The 14,335-nt window shown below is 45.7% G+C and overlaps 1 protein-coding gene across 3 annotated transcripts; it reads right to left on the bottom strand.

The window, feature by feature from the left end:
• Positions 1 to 6,051: 6,051 nt before the first annotated feature.
• Positions 6,052 to 12,724, bottom strand: MSANTD4 (Myb/SANT DNA binding domain containing 4 with coiled-coils). Of its 3 annotated transcripts, none has more exons than XM_038536332.1 (3): positions 12,583 to 12,724; positions 9,138 to 9,749; positions 6,052 to 8,456 (listed from the first exon to the last, which is right to left on the bottom strand). In XM_038536332.1, the coding sequence occupies exons 2-3, from the start codon at positions 9,597 to 9,599 to the stop codon at positions 7,881 to 7,883; spliced, it is 1,038 nt and encodes a 345-aa protein (XP_038392260.1). In that variant the 5' UTR covers positions 9,600 to 9,749; positions 12,583 to 12,724; the 3' UTR covers positions 6,052 to 7,880. The 3 variants fall into 3 exon arrangements, with proteins under 3 accessions (XP_038392260.1, XP_038392259.1, XP_038392261.1); XM_038536331.1 differs by having other exon boundaries at positions 12,636 to 12,721; XM_038536333.1 differs by having other exon boundaries at positions 12,537 to 12,669.
• Positions 12,725 to 14,335: the final 1,611 nt, after the last annotated feature.

Raw genomic sequence — 14,335 nt, 5'->3', positions numbered from 1 at the left:
TTAAAGAAATCTAATTTCTCTTCCAGGGCCAATGAGGCCAAATAGGCTTTGCTGCAAGAGTGAAATTTAACAGGGAAACAGAAAGTCAGTAATCAAGGTAAATAACATTTTTAAAATCTTTAAAAATAAAAATTTTTGTAAAATGCGTCAAAAATTTAAAGATTTAGAGTTTCATAGCAAACCATCTGAGACCCCAAGGTAAAAGAAAAGAAAATATGTCCCTTTCTACACTTTTTAAATGGTTAATGGTTAGCTTTATTGCAGAATATTAAGGTGGTTGAAAAAAAATACTGAAAATTTGAAAAATAGGTGTATTTAAACCCAAAATATTCTTTTAGGTTTGACTATTTTATATTAAAATGATCTCTTTTCTTTCTTGGTTTAATAGAAGCCGACTCATCAATAATACTTTTAAAATCCACTTCTTTATCTTTTCAGTTGAGAGAATTGACATTTTTGACAATTTTTCTTGACTAAGTATAGATCTTAAATAATTTTTAGTTCAGCTTACTGAAACATCTGCACAGCACCATTTTTGAATTTCAATATATTCATTTTTAATTTTCAAATTTTAATACCTTGCTCATCAAGCATTGTGCATTATTTTTAAAAATAGCACAGTAAAATATTATATATATAAATTCCTGAATTTTTTGGAGCACCAGGGGAGTGCCATGTCCTGTGCCCCAGCGCCAGTTGTAGGAAGTCACTTGCTCACCCCCAACACAGCCAAGTTTCTGAGTCCACACAGTGCCCTCTGATGGAAAGCCTTCTCTGTTCAGTTTGTGACTTTGGTGGCACAATCTACCTAGGACTCCTCTCAAGGGTCACTCCCACTCTGAACCGTGCTCAGGAAAACCTGGTCCCTCTGTTCTCAGGCCCCCTGAGTCCTGTCCATGTTCTGTTCCATCATTTACCATGTGTCTACTCTAGATGCTCTCACTCTAAGCCACGTGGGGCAGGGACTGCCTCACACAGTTGTGTAGTGTCTGGGCCAGATCGGCAGGTGCCCGGGAGCACCTCACAAATACTGAGTGGGGGAGGGGGTGGGATAGGGACACAAGCAGGATAGAGAAGAATAGACAGCAGTCTAATAAAAAAAAGGGGGGGGGCTGGGCAGTTACCAGAATACCCCTAGGGTGACATACTTTTTTCTTTATTTGGCTACATAAGTCCATACTCTTCCAGTTTTAAGTCCTAGAAACTCAAACAACTTAACCCCAAGGTGATGGTGGCAGGGGGGTTCTAAAATTAAACCCAGGATTTAATTTATTGAGGCCAGGCTAAGGCCAATGACAGTGAAGGAGGTGAGTGGGAGCAGCAGATTCTGGTTGGAGGCAGAAGCAAGGGGAGTGAAAAGCCAAGGCCAGAGTTTCTACAGGAGATTCTGGGAGAAAAGTGAGGCAGGGCAGATCCACAGTTCAGGACTGGCCAGTTTGAATGTTGGCAGGATCTAAGCTATAAGGGCTGTCTTTTGCTGTCTGGTACCTGATACTGGGTTGATTTAGGGTACAGGGAATATGGAATTGGTGTGTGTGTTTGATAAAGTGGGTGCTGGGGGTATAGGCATTGGTTAGTTTGCATATGAAAGGTATGTTCCAGGCCTACCCTTCACAGCCTCTAAGATTTTGCTACTCCTGAGAGGAGCAGTCTCTCCCAAGAGCCATGACAAATACCAGAGCATCAAGAAAACAGAAAATCAGAAGATATGATTAATGTAATTGACCTTGTGATGAGTGGATGCCAAATGGACAGTCACAAAATCTAAGAAAACACAGAACAAGGAGAAATTCATTGATTTGTAAAACTGAAAATTCAGAATCATCACCAGTATCAGGTGAGATTTGATCCCGCAATTCAAATGATGTCCTCAAGGACTCTTCCTGGAGCCTTCCTTGATAGGCTCCATACAGAGACTTCCCAAGTGCACCACTCATTGTAGCAAAAACTCATTGTAGCACCACTCATTGTATACCTGTCCAGACATCTCATCTTTATGGGGAAGTAAGATGTTATTAGAAGCACGAAAGCTTATCTCCCACAGAAGTTCCAACAAATACGTGGGCTCCGGGTAGGTTATGTGCCTGAATCTGAAGCAACCACTGTAGCAGGAGAATAGGATATATGGATAGGCTTGAGCCCATCATATCCTATTCCTACAGTGTGAAGTCAAGTTAACACTCCTTGGACTGTGCAGATGAGAGATAAAGTGATTTCTAGGAAAACAGTAACAATAAGCCCAGGAAGGGTACATAGATGCTGAGCATCCAAAAAAATGCCCATTAATTAAAATTTTTCACATTCTTGATACCAGTACTTCTATCACAGTAGTAAGAGAGTCCAGATTTCCCTTCCTTTCTGGACACACCAGCATAGCTGTATCAGGCAGTAACTTTACCCATTTGAGGAGATTTCGAAAAGAAAATACAACGTATTACTGTGTATTTTAACAAGCAGAGTGGACAGATATTACCAATTCCATTTTGATTACACTAAACAATACTTTTATTAAAGCAGTCTTTCACATCTCAACCCACATCCAAAGTGCTAACATTTTAGCAGCACACTTGGAGTAAAGTGGAAGATGTTTAGAGGCTTCTGTGCAGCGAGAATGTAAGAATGAAAATCTTTATCAACCTGTTTATTTGCAGAATCGTTAAAAGCAGCATTAGCTCTGTGTTAGGACACAGGTCACCTTTAATGGGAAAGAGAATGCTCCGAACAGTACCATAAGCTCAGAAACTGGAAGGAGGGCCAAGCCAAGTGTATTTGTCGTGCAAACGTATACAATGGGGTCAAACAGACAGAGTCACAGAATACGTGCTTGGCCGCCTGTGCCCGCTCTTTGGTTGGGGAGTCACAAGCTGGGCAGACTGATGTTTTAACATTTTAGTTCAAAAGGTCTTCAGATTTTGAAAGATGTAAAGATACCAGCTTTTTCCTGTGATAAAATATTGTGGTTGTAGTCAGTGAAACTAATTTCAGTATTTTGAAATAATGGTTGAGAGCTGTAAAAATGACTGAGTCCCTGAAACTGAAGATGCTTTGCTCTGCAGATGGTAACTTGGGAATAGAAAACAAAAAGGTCAAGGGTGAAAGCAACGGGAAGAAAAATGCATGAAATATTTGGAGGACAGCTTGGCAAACAGACCTTACAAGAATGTTTTAAACAGGACAAAGGACGTTTGAGGACATCACACTTGATGCAGGAGGAAATAGAGGACTCGTGAAAGGGAAGACAAACTTCTAATATCTTTGAGCTGATTCATAAGAAGAATGAGGCTCTGACGCCCTGACAGCCAGCCACAACCCAGCAGATAAAGTAGCGCTGAGACCAGAATTGTGGTCTTTCTAGAACTCTCTTCTACTGCTTCATGTCTTGTTAATTCTCAGGACATGACGACAGCAGTGTTTGGGGAAATCTACTCTGGAAGCATTGTGCAAGAAGGATTAGAAAGGAAGCATCTGGAGTTGAGACAGCAACTGCTGCTGTGCTAAGGACGAGCCAGGAGGCTGGAGACAGAGCAGAGGCATCAAAGTGCAAGTGTCTGAAGGGGGCAGACAGGAGGACCCACTGCACTTTCCAGCCCAAACCGCCAGCACACCTGTGAGGCTACAGAGGCCAGACGGCTTGGGGAATTCGGGTCTGGCTTGCATCAGGCACTCGAGACAACAGCAGGATGCACACGATGAGGTGCTGTATAAGTGGAAATGCAGGATTACAGTTCAGTCAGAGGTGGAAGCTGGAAATTTAGATTTGATAGTAATTGACATTAGAATGGATAGACTTTATATTTCAACTTACTAATTTGTTTAAAGGCAAATGGGTCACATCTGAAAGATAAATGGTAAAAAAAAAAAAAAAAAAAAAAGTATTTCCTGATGAAATTCATTGAGAAAGTTCTTCTCAGAACTTATTTACCAAAATTCAAATTTTATAACCATTGTTATTTCTCATGTCTTCCTGGTCTCAGTGCAGACAGCATGGTCATGAGGCCTCTGTGGAGGGTGGTAAGTTAATCTTTTGATACATCAGTAACCAATGTAGCTTTTTTTTTTTTTACCCCCCAAAAGATGGGTCTCCTTTGGTTGTCTTCTAGCTGTACATATGCTAAACTCTTTCCAATTTCAAAGTCATTCATTTGATCAGCCCCATCTGGGTTTTAACGAAGGCACTGCTTAAAACCCCATCTGGTGCGTATGTGTATAAAGGATCACACAGGTCAAAAAGAAGTTACAGACTGGAAAAGCAAACAGGAGGTTAGTATTCTGGGAGCTTTAGAAAGTACGACTTCTGGTCTGAGAATAGTGACTAGAAAGCATTGACAAATTAAAAGTTACATAACTTTAAAAATTAAATTTACTTTTGGGGAAGTAAGATGTAGAGAGACGCAGTGAAAAATGTTGAGTTTGAAACAAACAAAACAGTGAAAGCCAGAAAGGTAGGAAAAGGTAGTTGTTAATTTAAAATAAAATATTCTCAGAGCAGTATGATTTGTGTTTCTATTCAGGATTATAAGTGACAAAACATGAAGAGGTAAAGGAATGAAAAGAGGGAAGCAAAGTAGTATAAAATGGACAGACGAGGTAGGAAATGAGAGAAGCAAGAATTCTCTTCCGTTTAAAAGACAAAGTGTTTAATTTGCAAGAAAAAGCCTGAGAGAATACTTTCTTTTCCTGCAAATTAATGGCCCCTTCTTTCTAACTCAGCATCTTTACACAGGGCATACTTATGAGCAGGATGACCATAGAGTTTAACATCCATACCAGGGTACCTTGGTCCAGGACATATGCAAAGCCAGACGGGCTAGCAAGACTGCTGCTGTCAGGAGCGTCCCCAGCAACCCAGAATGGGTATGGAGTTGATAAAAGCGGCCACAATTCCTCATCCCTCTGGGTATCCCCATCTGTTGCAGAACAACATCACGGTTCCTCCTGTGGAGAGGTGGACTCAGTCTTGACTCTAGTCTGGTCCTGTGATGTTCTGGCAAATACAGTGCTGCAGACGTGAAGTGCCAGTTCTGAGCCTTGGCCTCGAGGCACCTGGAGCATCTCTACTTTTCTGATGACTTCCTGCCATCCCCACTCAACCAAGCCCAAGCTGTTTGGTTAGAGGATCAAACACCATGAGGAAAGCTAAGTCACCCCACAGAAGCTGAACCACACCTGGCGTCCTGCAGACCACAGGAACCCAGCTGAGATCAGAACCACCCCAGAGCTCAGTCTCATTGCCTCTAAAACCATGAGCGGAACGAGGCTCCGAGTGCCAGAGTGGTCTACACAGAGCAGTGGTAACCCACAGGGCTCGTTCCCAGGGTCCCTGCTGGTCAGAAACCCAACAATCAAGTTTTCTACTGGAGTGAATCAACCCAATCCATTCACAACTGCGGAAAGGGGGAAGAGACCCAAGGCTCTCCAGCCAGAGCCCTGGAAGACAAGGAGCTGCTGCTTTAGGAAAAAAAAAAAAAAAAAATCTCTTCTAGGAACTTAAGAGTGCTCCACCCAAAAATGTATTGGCTCTCTTAACGCTTGCTTCTAGGAAATTAAAATCTACTCATCTTAAATCTAAACACTGATAACTCATCGCACTTAAGTAGCATTTTATAATTGATACACTGTTTTATTTAAAACAAACTATGAAGCAGAAGCAGGGCAGGTCTCCTACTGCCCACTTTATGAACCAAGAGATCAAGTCACAGGGTGAGTTACAGGGCTCTTCACACACGGCCCACAGCAAAGCTACTGTCACAAGCACCCCTTACAACTGCACCCACAAACTTCCACCCTTCTCCTCCGCGCCCCTGGGGTAAAAATTTGGGTCAGTGTTGGTATATCCTTTTCCTTTCTTATAGAAGTAGGGATGACTTAGCTCAAGAGTTAATTTGGAGAGTAAATAAAACCATGTGTGAAGAGCACCTAGCACAGTACCTAACCTGATGTGAGGCCCTGTGCCCGCACTCACGGATCAGGCTCTCTTCCAGGATTAAAACCCTCAACCTCACACCGATGATCAGCACTGGAAATGATAAACTTTCACATAGTATAGGCAAATTTATTTCTACGGTAGAGGCATTTATTTTGGTTGTAGAAAAATAACACTATTTCAAGGTCAAGGTAACGAAGTAGAAGTATATGTTTTCCTTATAGATCCCTACTCAGATATCACATACAGTTTCAAGACATTCTTAAATTAACAAGGAACAAACGCAGAATCCAGGTAGTCTCTCAGCAGAAGAGATGCATTAAAGCTACGTTGTCAGTCCTGGAAACCAGAGAGTTTACAAAGTGATCTTGTGCAGCGATTCTCAAGGGTAGCGCGTGTGTGAGTACCCCAGGATTGTGGAAACCACAGCTGCGGTGGACCTGAGGCGAGTCACCAGGTTAAAAGCAAGCCCTTAGTCTCTGAACAGGGACTAAAGATTGGTTTCAAACTTGGTTTCTCAGGGAGAGGCAAAACACATGACGATTTCACTTGGTGCTCCTTCTCTGAGCCTCAGACTTAGGACTACTACTACTCTCGGGAACTGTTCTACAGCCTGGGTCAGCATGTGACAGGTGTGTCCCTAATCCATTCACACACAGCTATCATCATCATCACACCACTGGGCACAGATGCCATCCTCCCCTCCCTGCCTCTCCTCCCACCCCACACAGCTGCTATGATTTATTTAAAAGGTAACCCCTCGTCCATTTCAAGCTCATGGACTACTAGTACCATGTTTATATTGGTACCATTTTTACTACCTCCAACCGTTCACTTACAGTACGATTTCATTTCATTTTATTTTATTTTTTTAAAGATTTATTTATTTATTTATGAGAGAGAGAGAGAGAGGCAGAGACACAGGAGGAGGGAGAAGCAGGCTCCATGCCGGGAGCCCGACGCGGGACTCGACCCCCGGACTCCAGGATCGCGCCCCGGGGCCAAAGGCAGGCGCCAAACTGCCGAGCCACCCAGGGATCCCCTACAGTACGATTTCAATACATGGTTGAAGCACAATTTTCCCACCTAAACTAAGACCATGAATCCAAAGAAAAAAAAGGGAACTAAGCCTTAAGCGACAAGTGTTGCTTCTAAAGCATCAACAGCTTGAAGAATGCAGTTTCCAAAGTGACCCATTTTGGACAGTCTCGGATATTCCCTGCACTGTTTGCCGTCTCAGATTATCGATGCAAACACAGGGACACAATACCTACTGTCTTCATCACGCCCTAAGCTCAGTACACCACACGTAATGTTACATAGTGAAAAGTTTTGGCCATTTAAGTAACTACCCACTTAAATATGAGGTTTTAGTACTTTGAAACTACAAACCAACTACCTAGGTGCACAGCCAGGCTAGGAAAGGGTTTCTCAACCACAGCAACACTGCTGTTTTGTGTTGGGTACTTTGGGAGCGGGGAGCCATCCCAGGCACAGCAGGACCCAGCTGGGCAGCCCTGGCCTCTGCCCACTACATGCCAGTGGCAACCCACTCCACGGCCCCATTTTGACAACCGAAAATATCTCTAGACATTGCCAAATGTCTTCCAGGGGTCAAAATCACCACCCTCCCACCCCGATGAGAACCACCGAGCTAGAATTTCGAGCTAGAATTTTACGTAGATATAATTGTCAACTGAGTGCACAGATGATACAAGACTCTACGTAATGATACTACTTCAGAGAGTGCAGCACAAGAGTTTCTGCTAGGGCACGCAGTTTCTACGCTGATCTACTAAAGTGTACAGTAACCCCCACACAACTATCCTCTTCCTATTGAAAACACAGACATGAGACAGGAAAAACAACAGAGCTAATCTGGCAACCACTTTTATATGACCCGATATACAGAAATATCCCCGGTTCCCATACATTTGCTGGATGAGCAGGAACCAAGTCACTGCAGGTGCCCCTCCTTCTGAATGCGGAGTCTCTCCTTCTCCACTTGCAAGCGTTCCTTCTCAATCTGCAGCTTCTCTGACTCAAATTTCAGAAACTGCAGCCTGTCTTTCTCCAGTTGCAAGCGTTCTCTCTCCAGTTTTAACTTCTCTGCTTCTATGTCCTGTGGCTGCAGGAGGGACTTCTCGCCTTGGCCAAGTTCACTCTCCAAAGACGGCTTCTCAGAGCTGACGATCCGGAGCCTCAGCTTCTCTCGCTCGATCTGCAGCCGCTCCTTCTCCAGCTGTAGCCGCTCGTGCTCCAGGTCCAGGTGGCGCAGCCGCTCCTTCTCCACCTGCAGCCGCTCCTTCTCCACCTGCAGCCGCTCGGCCTCGATATCCAGCCGCCGCTTCTCCAGCTCCAGCTTCTGCTTCTCAATGTTCACCAGCAAGTGGGGCTCATCGTAGGCAGACCGAGATGGCGTCGAGTTCAAGGTAAAAAACTCATCGATGTGCGGAAAATCAGGAAGTTCATTCTCCCTCCTGGAATCCGGTATGACGGACGACAATATTTCTTCCTCCTCCTCGATCTCAAACTAGAAGGAAAAAGCCACACTCAGTATGTATTTCTACTTCGTGGTTATTAATCTGTCTAAACACTTCCTTTACCAAGTTTCCGGATTGTGCAAGCATATAAAACCACTTATTTTGAGTTTTGAAAACTATTTATAATGAATGACAAACGTCACTCATAGGCTCCGCCCTTAAACAACAAGGGTTTGAGCTGTGCGGGTCCACCTGGATGCAAACTCTTTCGTAAATACAGGACAGTACTGGAAACGTATTCTCTTATGATTTTCTTAATATTTTTTTCTCTACAGCTTGCTTTTGTTTAAGAATACAATATATAATGTATAAAACACACAAAATACGTGGTCATCGACTGCTTGTGTTATTATCGGAAGGCTTCGGGTCAACAGCAGGCTCCCAGTAGGTAAGCTCTGGGGGAGTCCAACCTCATACATCACTTTTCCAGGGAGCAGGAGGTGGCACCCCGGCACCTACCCCCGTTGTCCAAGGGTCACCTGTATATATAAGTAGGAGAAGTGTATTTGGTTCAAAGAGAGATGAATGACATGAAGAGAGAACAATGGAATGAGTGTCAGGTACTACTTTTAAGTCACCTGAATGACAGAGCACTTCACTGCTCCGGGCCTGTCATAAACTCCTAGAATTGAAGGTGTGAGAAGAAAGAGGATTCCCAGGCTCATACTAACCTCGGGGCTCTGGGGATCTCTCTCCTCCTCTTCCACTTTGACCTCAGTCAAGGATCCACCTGCATCCCGGAAATCTGCCACATTTTGCCAATCAAAATTTGTGTCACTACGGAATCCAATCTTTTCATCGATGTCCTCAGTGAGCGAGTCATCTAAGTCAGATGTGGGAAGGGGAAACCCCGAGCCGACCAGCTTCATGTTGGCCTTCATCCTCTTCCTCTTCATGAGCGCCCGCCAGTCCAGGTACCTCCTCTTCACCTCTGTCCCGGTCCTCTGTTCTCCCTCCCCGACGGCATTCACACACTGTGCAATCTCCTCCCAGGCCATCCGCTTCATCACATTGATTGTGGTGTTGAGCTGCTTGGAAAAAATGACTTCTTTCCGTTTTGTAATCTCTTTCAAAAGGGTCTGAGTCTCTTGAACACTAAAATTGCTTTTCCTCTTCCTTTTCAACTGCTTCATTTTCCTAACTTTAAATGCAGAGTTTTTAGAGAAGATGGGCAAAGTTGAGAAATGCTACAAAGCACAGGAATCAAGGGCAATCTCTTGTTGGCACTTTGTTCAAATCAGAGTTTTCCACTCATCTAGTAGCACAGGCAGGCTGAATAATTCCTGGAGAGAAACAAGTGCAAATCCATCAGCCTGCAGCTTCTGCAGGACTTCCCTCATGAGATGCACACAGGATTTAGGAAAAAGCACACACCTCTCATCTGACTCAGCACTGCCTCTCCTTCCCTCTCTGCCAGCCCCACTGCCAGCCCCGGTACCATCGGTGGCCCCCTGCCCTCATCTGGGCAGCTGTCCTGGCCCCGGAGTGCCACTGGCCACCCTGCCACCTTCACCACCCCTTGTCCCCCTTCTCCACTCCTAGAGCATGCTCTCTCCTCATTCTCCCCCAACCCCTGCTTCTCCACTCCCATGGCATGCTCTCTCCTCCTACCCCTGCCTCTCTACTCCCAGGGCATGCTCTCTTCTACTCCTGCCTCTCTACTCCCAGGGCATGCTGCCCCCACCCCACCCCCTGCCCCGCCACCTCCACTCCTGGGGCATGCTCTCTCCTGCCCTGACCCCTACTTACTTCTCCACTCCTTGGGTGTGCTCTCTCCTCCCCACTGCTTCTAGTCACCCAGAATCATCCTTCTCCCATCCTGAGCCTCTGTGCACCCAGTCCCCTCTGCCTAGGAAATGGACACTTGACAAAAACTAACCACATTTCACATTTGATTGTTCACATTTGATTCCAAGTCCATTTAGTGAACATTCTAGACACCTGTAATTTTAAGGGATCACATTTAATTTACTCTGGCCTACATTAGTACCCTTGTGTAATTTAAATTATCAGTGGGTTGGGCAAGTATTCAGTATTCCTCTAGAGGCCCCTGAAGAGTACTTAGGAGGTTCTAGAGTCACAAACTTTTAAACATATTTTTATTTATCTTTTTGCATATATATATATTTTATATTTATATAGAAATATTGTCTTTTTATATATTTATATAAAAGGACTGAAGCAAACTGATTTATACATTGTTACACCAGTCCCAAAATGCTCCTCCTTAGTACCCATGTCACAGCACACCAGAGAATTACTGAAGTGGTAACTTGGCTTTTGCCTTCTCTACCATCTGGCCCAGCACTAATGGGGTCTGGGAGATGGTAGCCGACTTGCTCCAAAGGCTGTGTCCTCAATACATAACACTGTGCCTAACAAACAGGAGGTACAAATACAACTTAAAATAAGGTGATGGGGGATGGGAAAGGATAGAAAGTGAAAAAGAAAATCACTCAAGGAAGGTAAGCTACCAAAACTATGAAAAGAAAACGTTAAGTAAAAAGGCTGTGTTGCTACCATAGTCTGTATGGACCAAAGAGGAGTAAGGAGATTATCAGAGACATATTTTTAGTATGAAATCGGCAGGTGAGATGTCCCTAAAAACAGAACAAGGAGCTATAATAATATCAAATTCCTTATTATATTAAATACAATGTATTGATGCCTTTTTGTTTCCAAAAGGTATAGGATGTTTCAGAGCATTTATGCAGCTTCTTGAACCATTTAAAAAGTGCTAGCAAAGTTTTAAGGTAAAAGCATGCTAAAAATACAGATATTCACCAATAGGAGATTAGATGAATAAACTAACCACAGCCACATAGAATACGTGTTATAAATGCTATAGGAGAGTATGGATATGGCTTAGCACAACACTGTTCCTGTGTAAATATATCTTAGATCTCCAGACAGTTAACTGTGTCAAAACCTGACATCTTCTGATTAATGTAAGAAAATACCAAAATCAGTGCCCCTTGAGTTGAAATTTGGTAGCTCTATTTGTACAGATAGAACCAAAGCTATGTTTGCAGGACTTTTCCCCCTCCTGTTCTTTCCTGTATATTTTGATACTCCTACAACACAGTTTGGGTTTCTGTCATCCATTACCCAGTAACTTACTCAGATATTTATTGAGCTCCTACTACGTGACAGGCACATATTCCCACTGCTGAGGATGGAACATCTCACAGAACGTTTAAAGATGCCATTTTATATGTCAAATACTCCCCCCTTTTATGTCGGTTGTGTTCCCTGTCTTTGCAGAAGGTAATCTGGTAGGTGCAACCTCTAAAAGCCCCACAGACCTTGCATGCCCCAACAGAGACCACTGAAATCATTCTTTCCTGGCTGGAAATAGGTATGTCGTTCACTTACATAATCCTTGTGAAGACGTACCACCAAAGGTATATTATTACCTGGATATAATACTGTTTTTTCAAGGACTAACACTTGAGCATGAAGTTCCTAAATACTCTGTGATAAGACAGAATTAAGAGGTCCAAGGAAAATCAGATTGTCAATTCTGGGTACAAAAAAAAAATTTTTTTTTTTTTTTTTTTTTTGTAAATTCGTTAGTCTGTTCAAGAAAAAAAAAAAAAAAAAAAACACAAAATATCCAAACTTCCCCAAGCCCCCCGTTTCCCCGCGCCCACATGTTTTTAGAGGAAATTCGCTTCCCCGCCCAACAGGATGCTCTTCTCTGAAACTTGCGGCAGGTGAATAAGTGAAGTTTACTGCGAAGCCACCTGTTACCGGAATGATACACCTGCCGCCTGCCCAGGGGCCGCCCGGTAAGGGCCGCGGGGAAGCACCGGGGGAGACGAAGCCTCCCGGAGGCCACCCTGGAGAAAGTGGCGCAGGCTCCGCGCAGCGCAGCGGCCGCACCTGGCGGCAGGTGCGGGGACCAGGAAGGATGGAGCAGAGTCGGGACAGGGCGCGCGGGGAGCCCGGCGGCCGCAGCCCTCCCTCTGCACCGCCCGCCCCCGCCCCCGGTCGGCTGCCACTTCCAGGAGTCGCAGTCCCGCTACCACGCAGATCCAGGGCCACCGCCGGCGCGGGGGGTACCGCACCTGCCACAGACCCCGCTGGGACCTTCCCCGCGGCGAGGGCACCCACCGTCCGCGGAGCCGCCGCCGCCGCCGCCGCCGCCCCGGGACACGCCGGCTCACCTGTGACCCCGGCGGCACCTCCGCCCGATCGCCTCTAAGGGGTTAGAAAAAAAAAAGATCCCTCATGGGTGCCCCGCCCACCGCTTTCGCCCGCCCCCCTTGCCGCCGCCCATTGGCTAGCGCGGATGCCACTCGTTCGAAGCGGCGCACCCATTGGCCCGGAGTGTATTGCCATTCTGACTGAGGGCCCGCCCCAAGTCTGGCCTCACAATGGGAATCGAGTCCCCAACCGGTTCCGGGTTAGTGCCCTGGAATTCCGCCCCCTTGCGATTCACGGCCTCCCGCTCTGCGCTCCGGCGTTGGCGCGCGGTGCTGTCAGTCAAGTGGGCTCTGGGAGCCGATTGGCCCTCGGCGATCAGCCTGCGGCGCTGTTCCGCCTGATTGGGGCCTGGTAGCCCCGCCTCCGAACGCGGCCCCTGTCCTTGACCCTCACCTGTTAAAAGGGCAGAGAGGGGGCGGGGACCTTGGCGTTGCTCCAGGAGTCCCTCCGAGTCCGCTTGCACCTTCTGGTCCCCCGGGTGCGGCTTCGGTGGCTTCAGCATTCCTCTGAGACAACCCCTGCCTCGTGCCGGTGGTGTCCACGCAGCTCAGCCGGTGCTGACCACCCCGAGACCCCCCAAAACTGGATGTGCTGACATTGTGTCCCCTGTGTCCCCACCCTGTGCCCTCCTCCCTCTGGGTCCAGTTCTCCCTGCCGCCCCCCGCCCCTGGGCCTGGTGTCACTGGTGAGTCTGGGGTGGTGACATGTGTCTCCTGTGTCCCAACCCTGTGCCCTCCCCCCTCTGGGTCCAGTCTCTCTCATCCAGGTTTGCACGATAAACGGATGCTCAGTTGCATCTCAGCTTGAGAGGCATCACATCATGTTGTTAGCAGAGGTGTAGCTTGAGGAGGTCCATGGCATCCCGTATTGGCACCTGCTAAATCCTACAGCAGCCCTGCACCAGCTGCCCCCCTCGCCATGGGAACCTTTCCTGGGACGTTCCTGATCCAGCACAGTACCTGGGATATACTAGGCACTCAAAAGAGATTTGGTGAATACATGATGGAATATTCCAGATGAACCATGAATGCTTGCTGAACATTCCTGGAGGAACTCTCTTCCATAAAATACGACGTCCTTATGAAGTCCGCTCTTTGAAATGTGATGATCACTTTAACCGTTCAGATGTTCACTAAGGAGGCTGTGTGAGAGGCATGCCGATACTTTTGCCTAAGTAGAACAAAAATAGGGTTTGTTTGTTTGTTTTTAAATAATGAGAACTTGGATTTTATAATTTTGGCTTTTGTTTGTGGTGGGTGTTTTTTGGGTGAGAAGAGAACCACCCATCCTGACTGTGAGCAGACACTTTCTCTGTTCACTTACAGAGTTTGTGCCCAGCTGGAATCTGTTTATCTACCTCACTAATGGGGATAACATCCAGAAAGTGTCGGTAAATGTTGAGAACCTTCTGCTTTCAAATGAACTATTGAAGCTTCTTGCAACGAAACCTCAGTTTCTGTGCGGATTGCAAGATCTTTCCAGAAAGATTCACTATTTGTTCTTGGCTTTTACTTGTGTGAGTTGGATATGGACTCATGAGGGAGAGATGGAGGGTAATCCAAAATGCCTATTATTAGTGCCCCATTACAAACCTGATAGTCTGTTTCTCAATTTGATTTTTGTTACTACTAGTTTCAGGCTCAAGATTTGACTAATTCTA

This window comes from Canis lupus, chromosome 5, assembly GCF_011100685.1.
Source record: "Canis lupus familiaris isolate Mischka breed German Shepherd chromosome 5, alternate assembly UU_Cfam_GSD_1.0, whole genome shotgun sequence".
NCBI lineage: Eukaryota > Metazoa > Chordata > Mammalia > Carnivora > Canidae > Canis > Canis lupus.
The sequence above is the reverse complement of the archived record's forward strand: the minus strand, read 5'-3'. Positions and strand labels throughout refer to the sequence as shown.

Excerpts from the sequence above, each read along its gene's own strand:
- MSANTD4 (XM_038536332.1), bottom strand. The coding sequence starts at position 9,599 with ATGAAGCAGTTGAAAAGGAAGAGGAAAAGCAATTTTAGTGTTCAAGAG. Across the intron at positions 8,457-9,137 it reads GAGATCCCCAGAGCCCCGAG|TTTGAGATCGAGGAGGAGGA; the intron begins GTTAGTATGAGC and ends TTTTCCTTCTAG.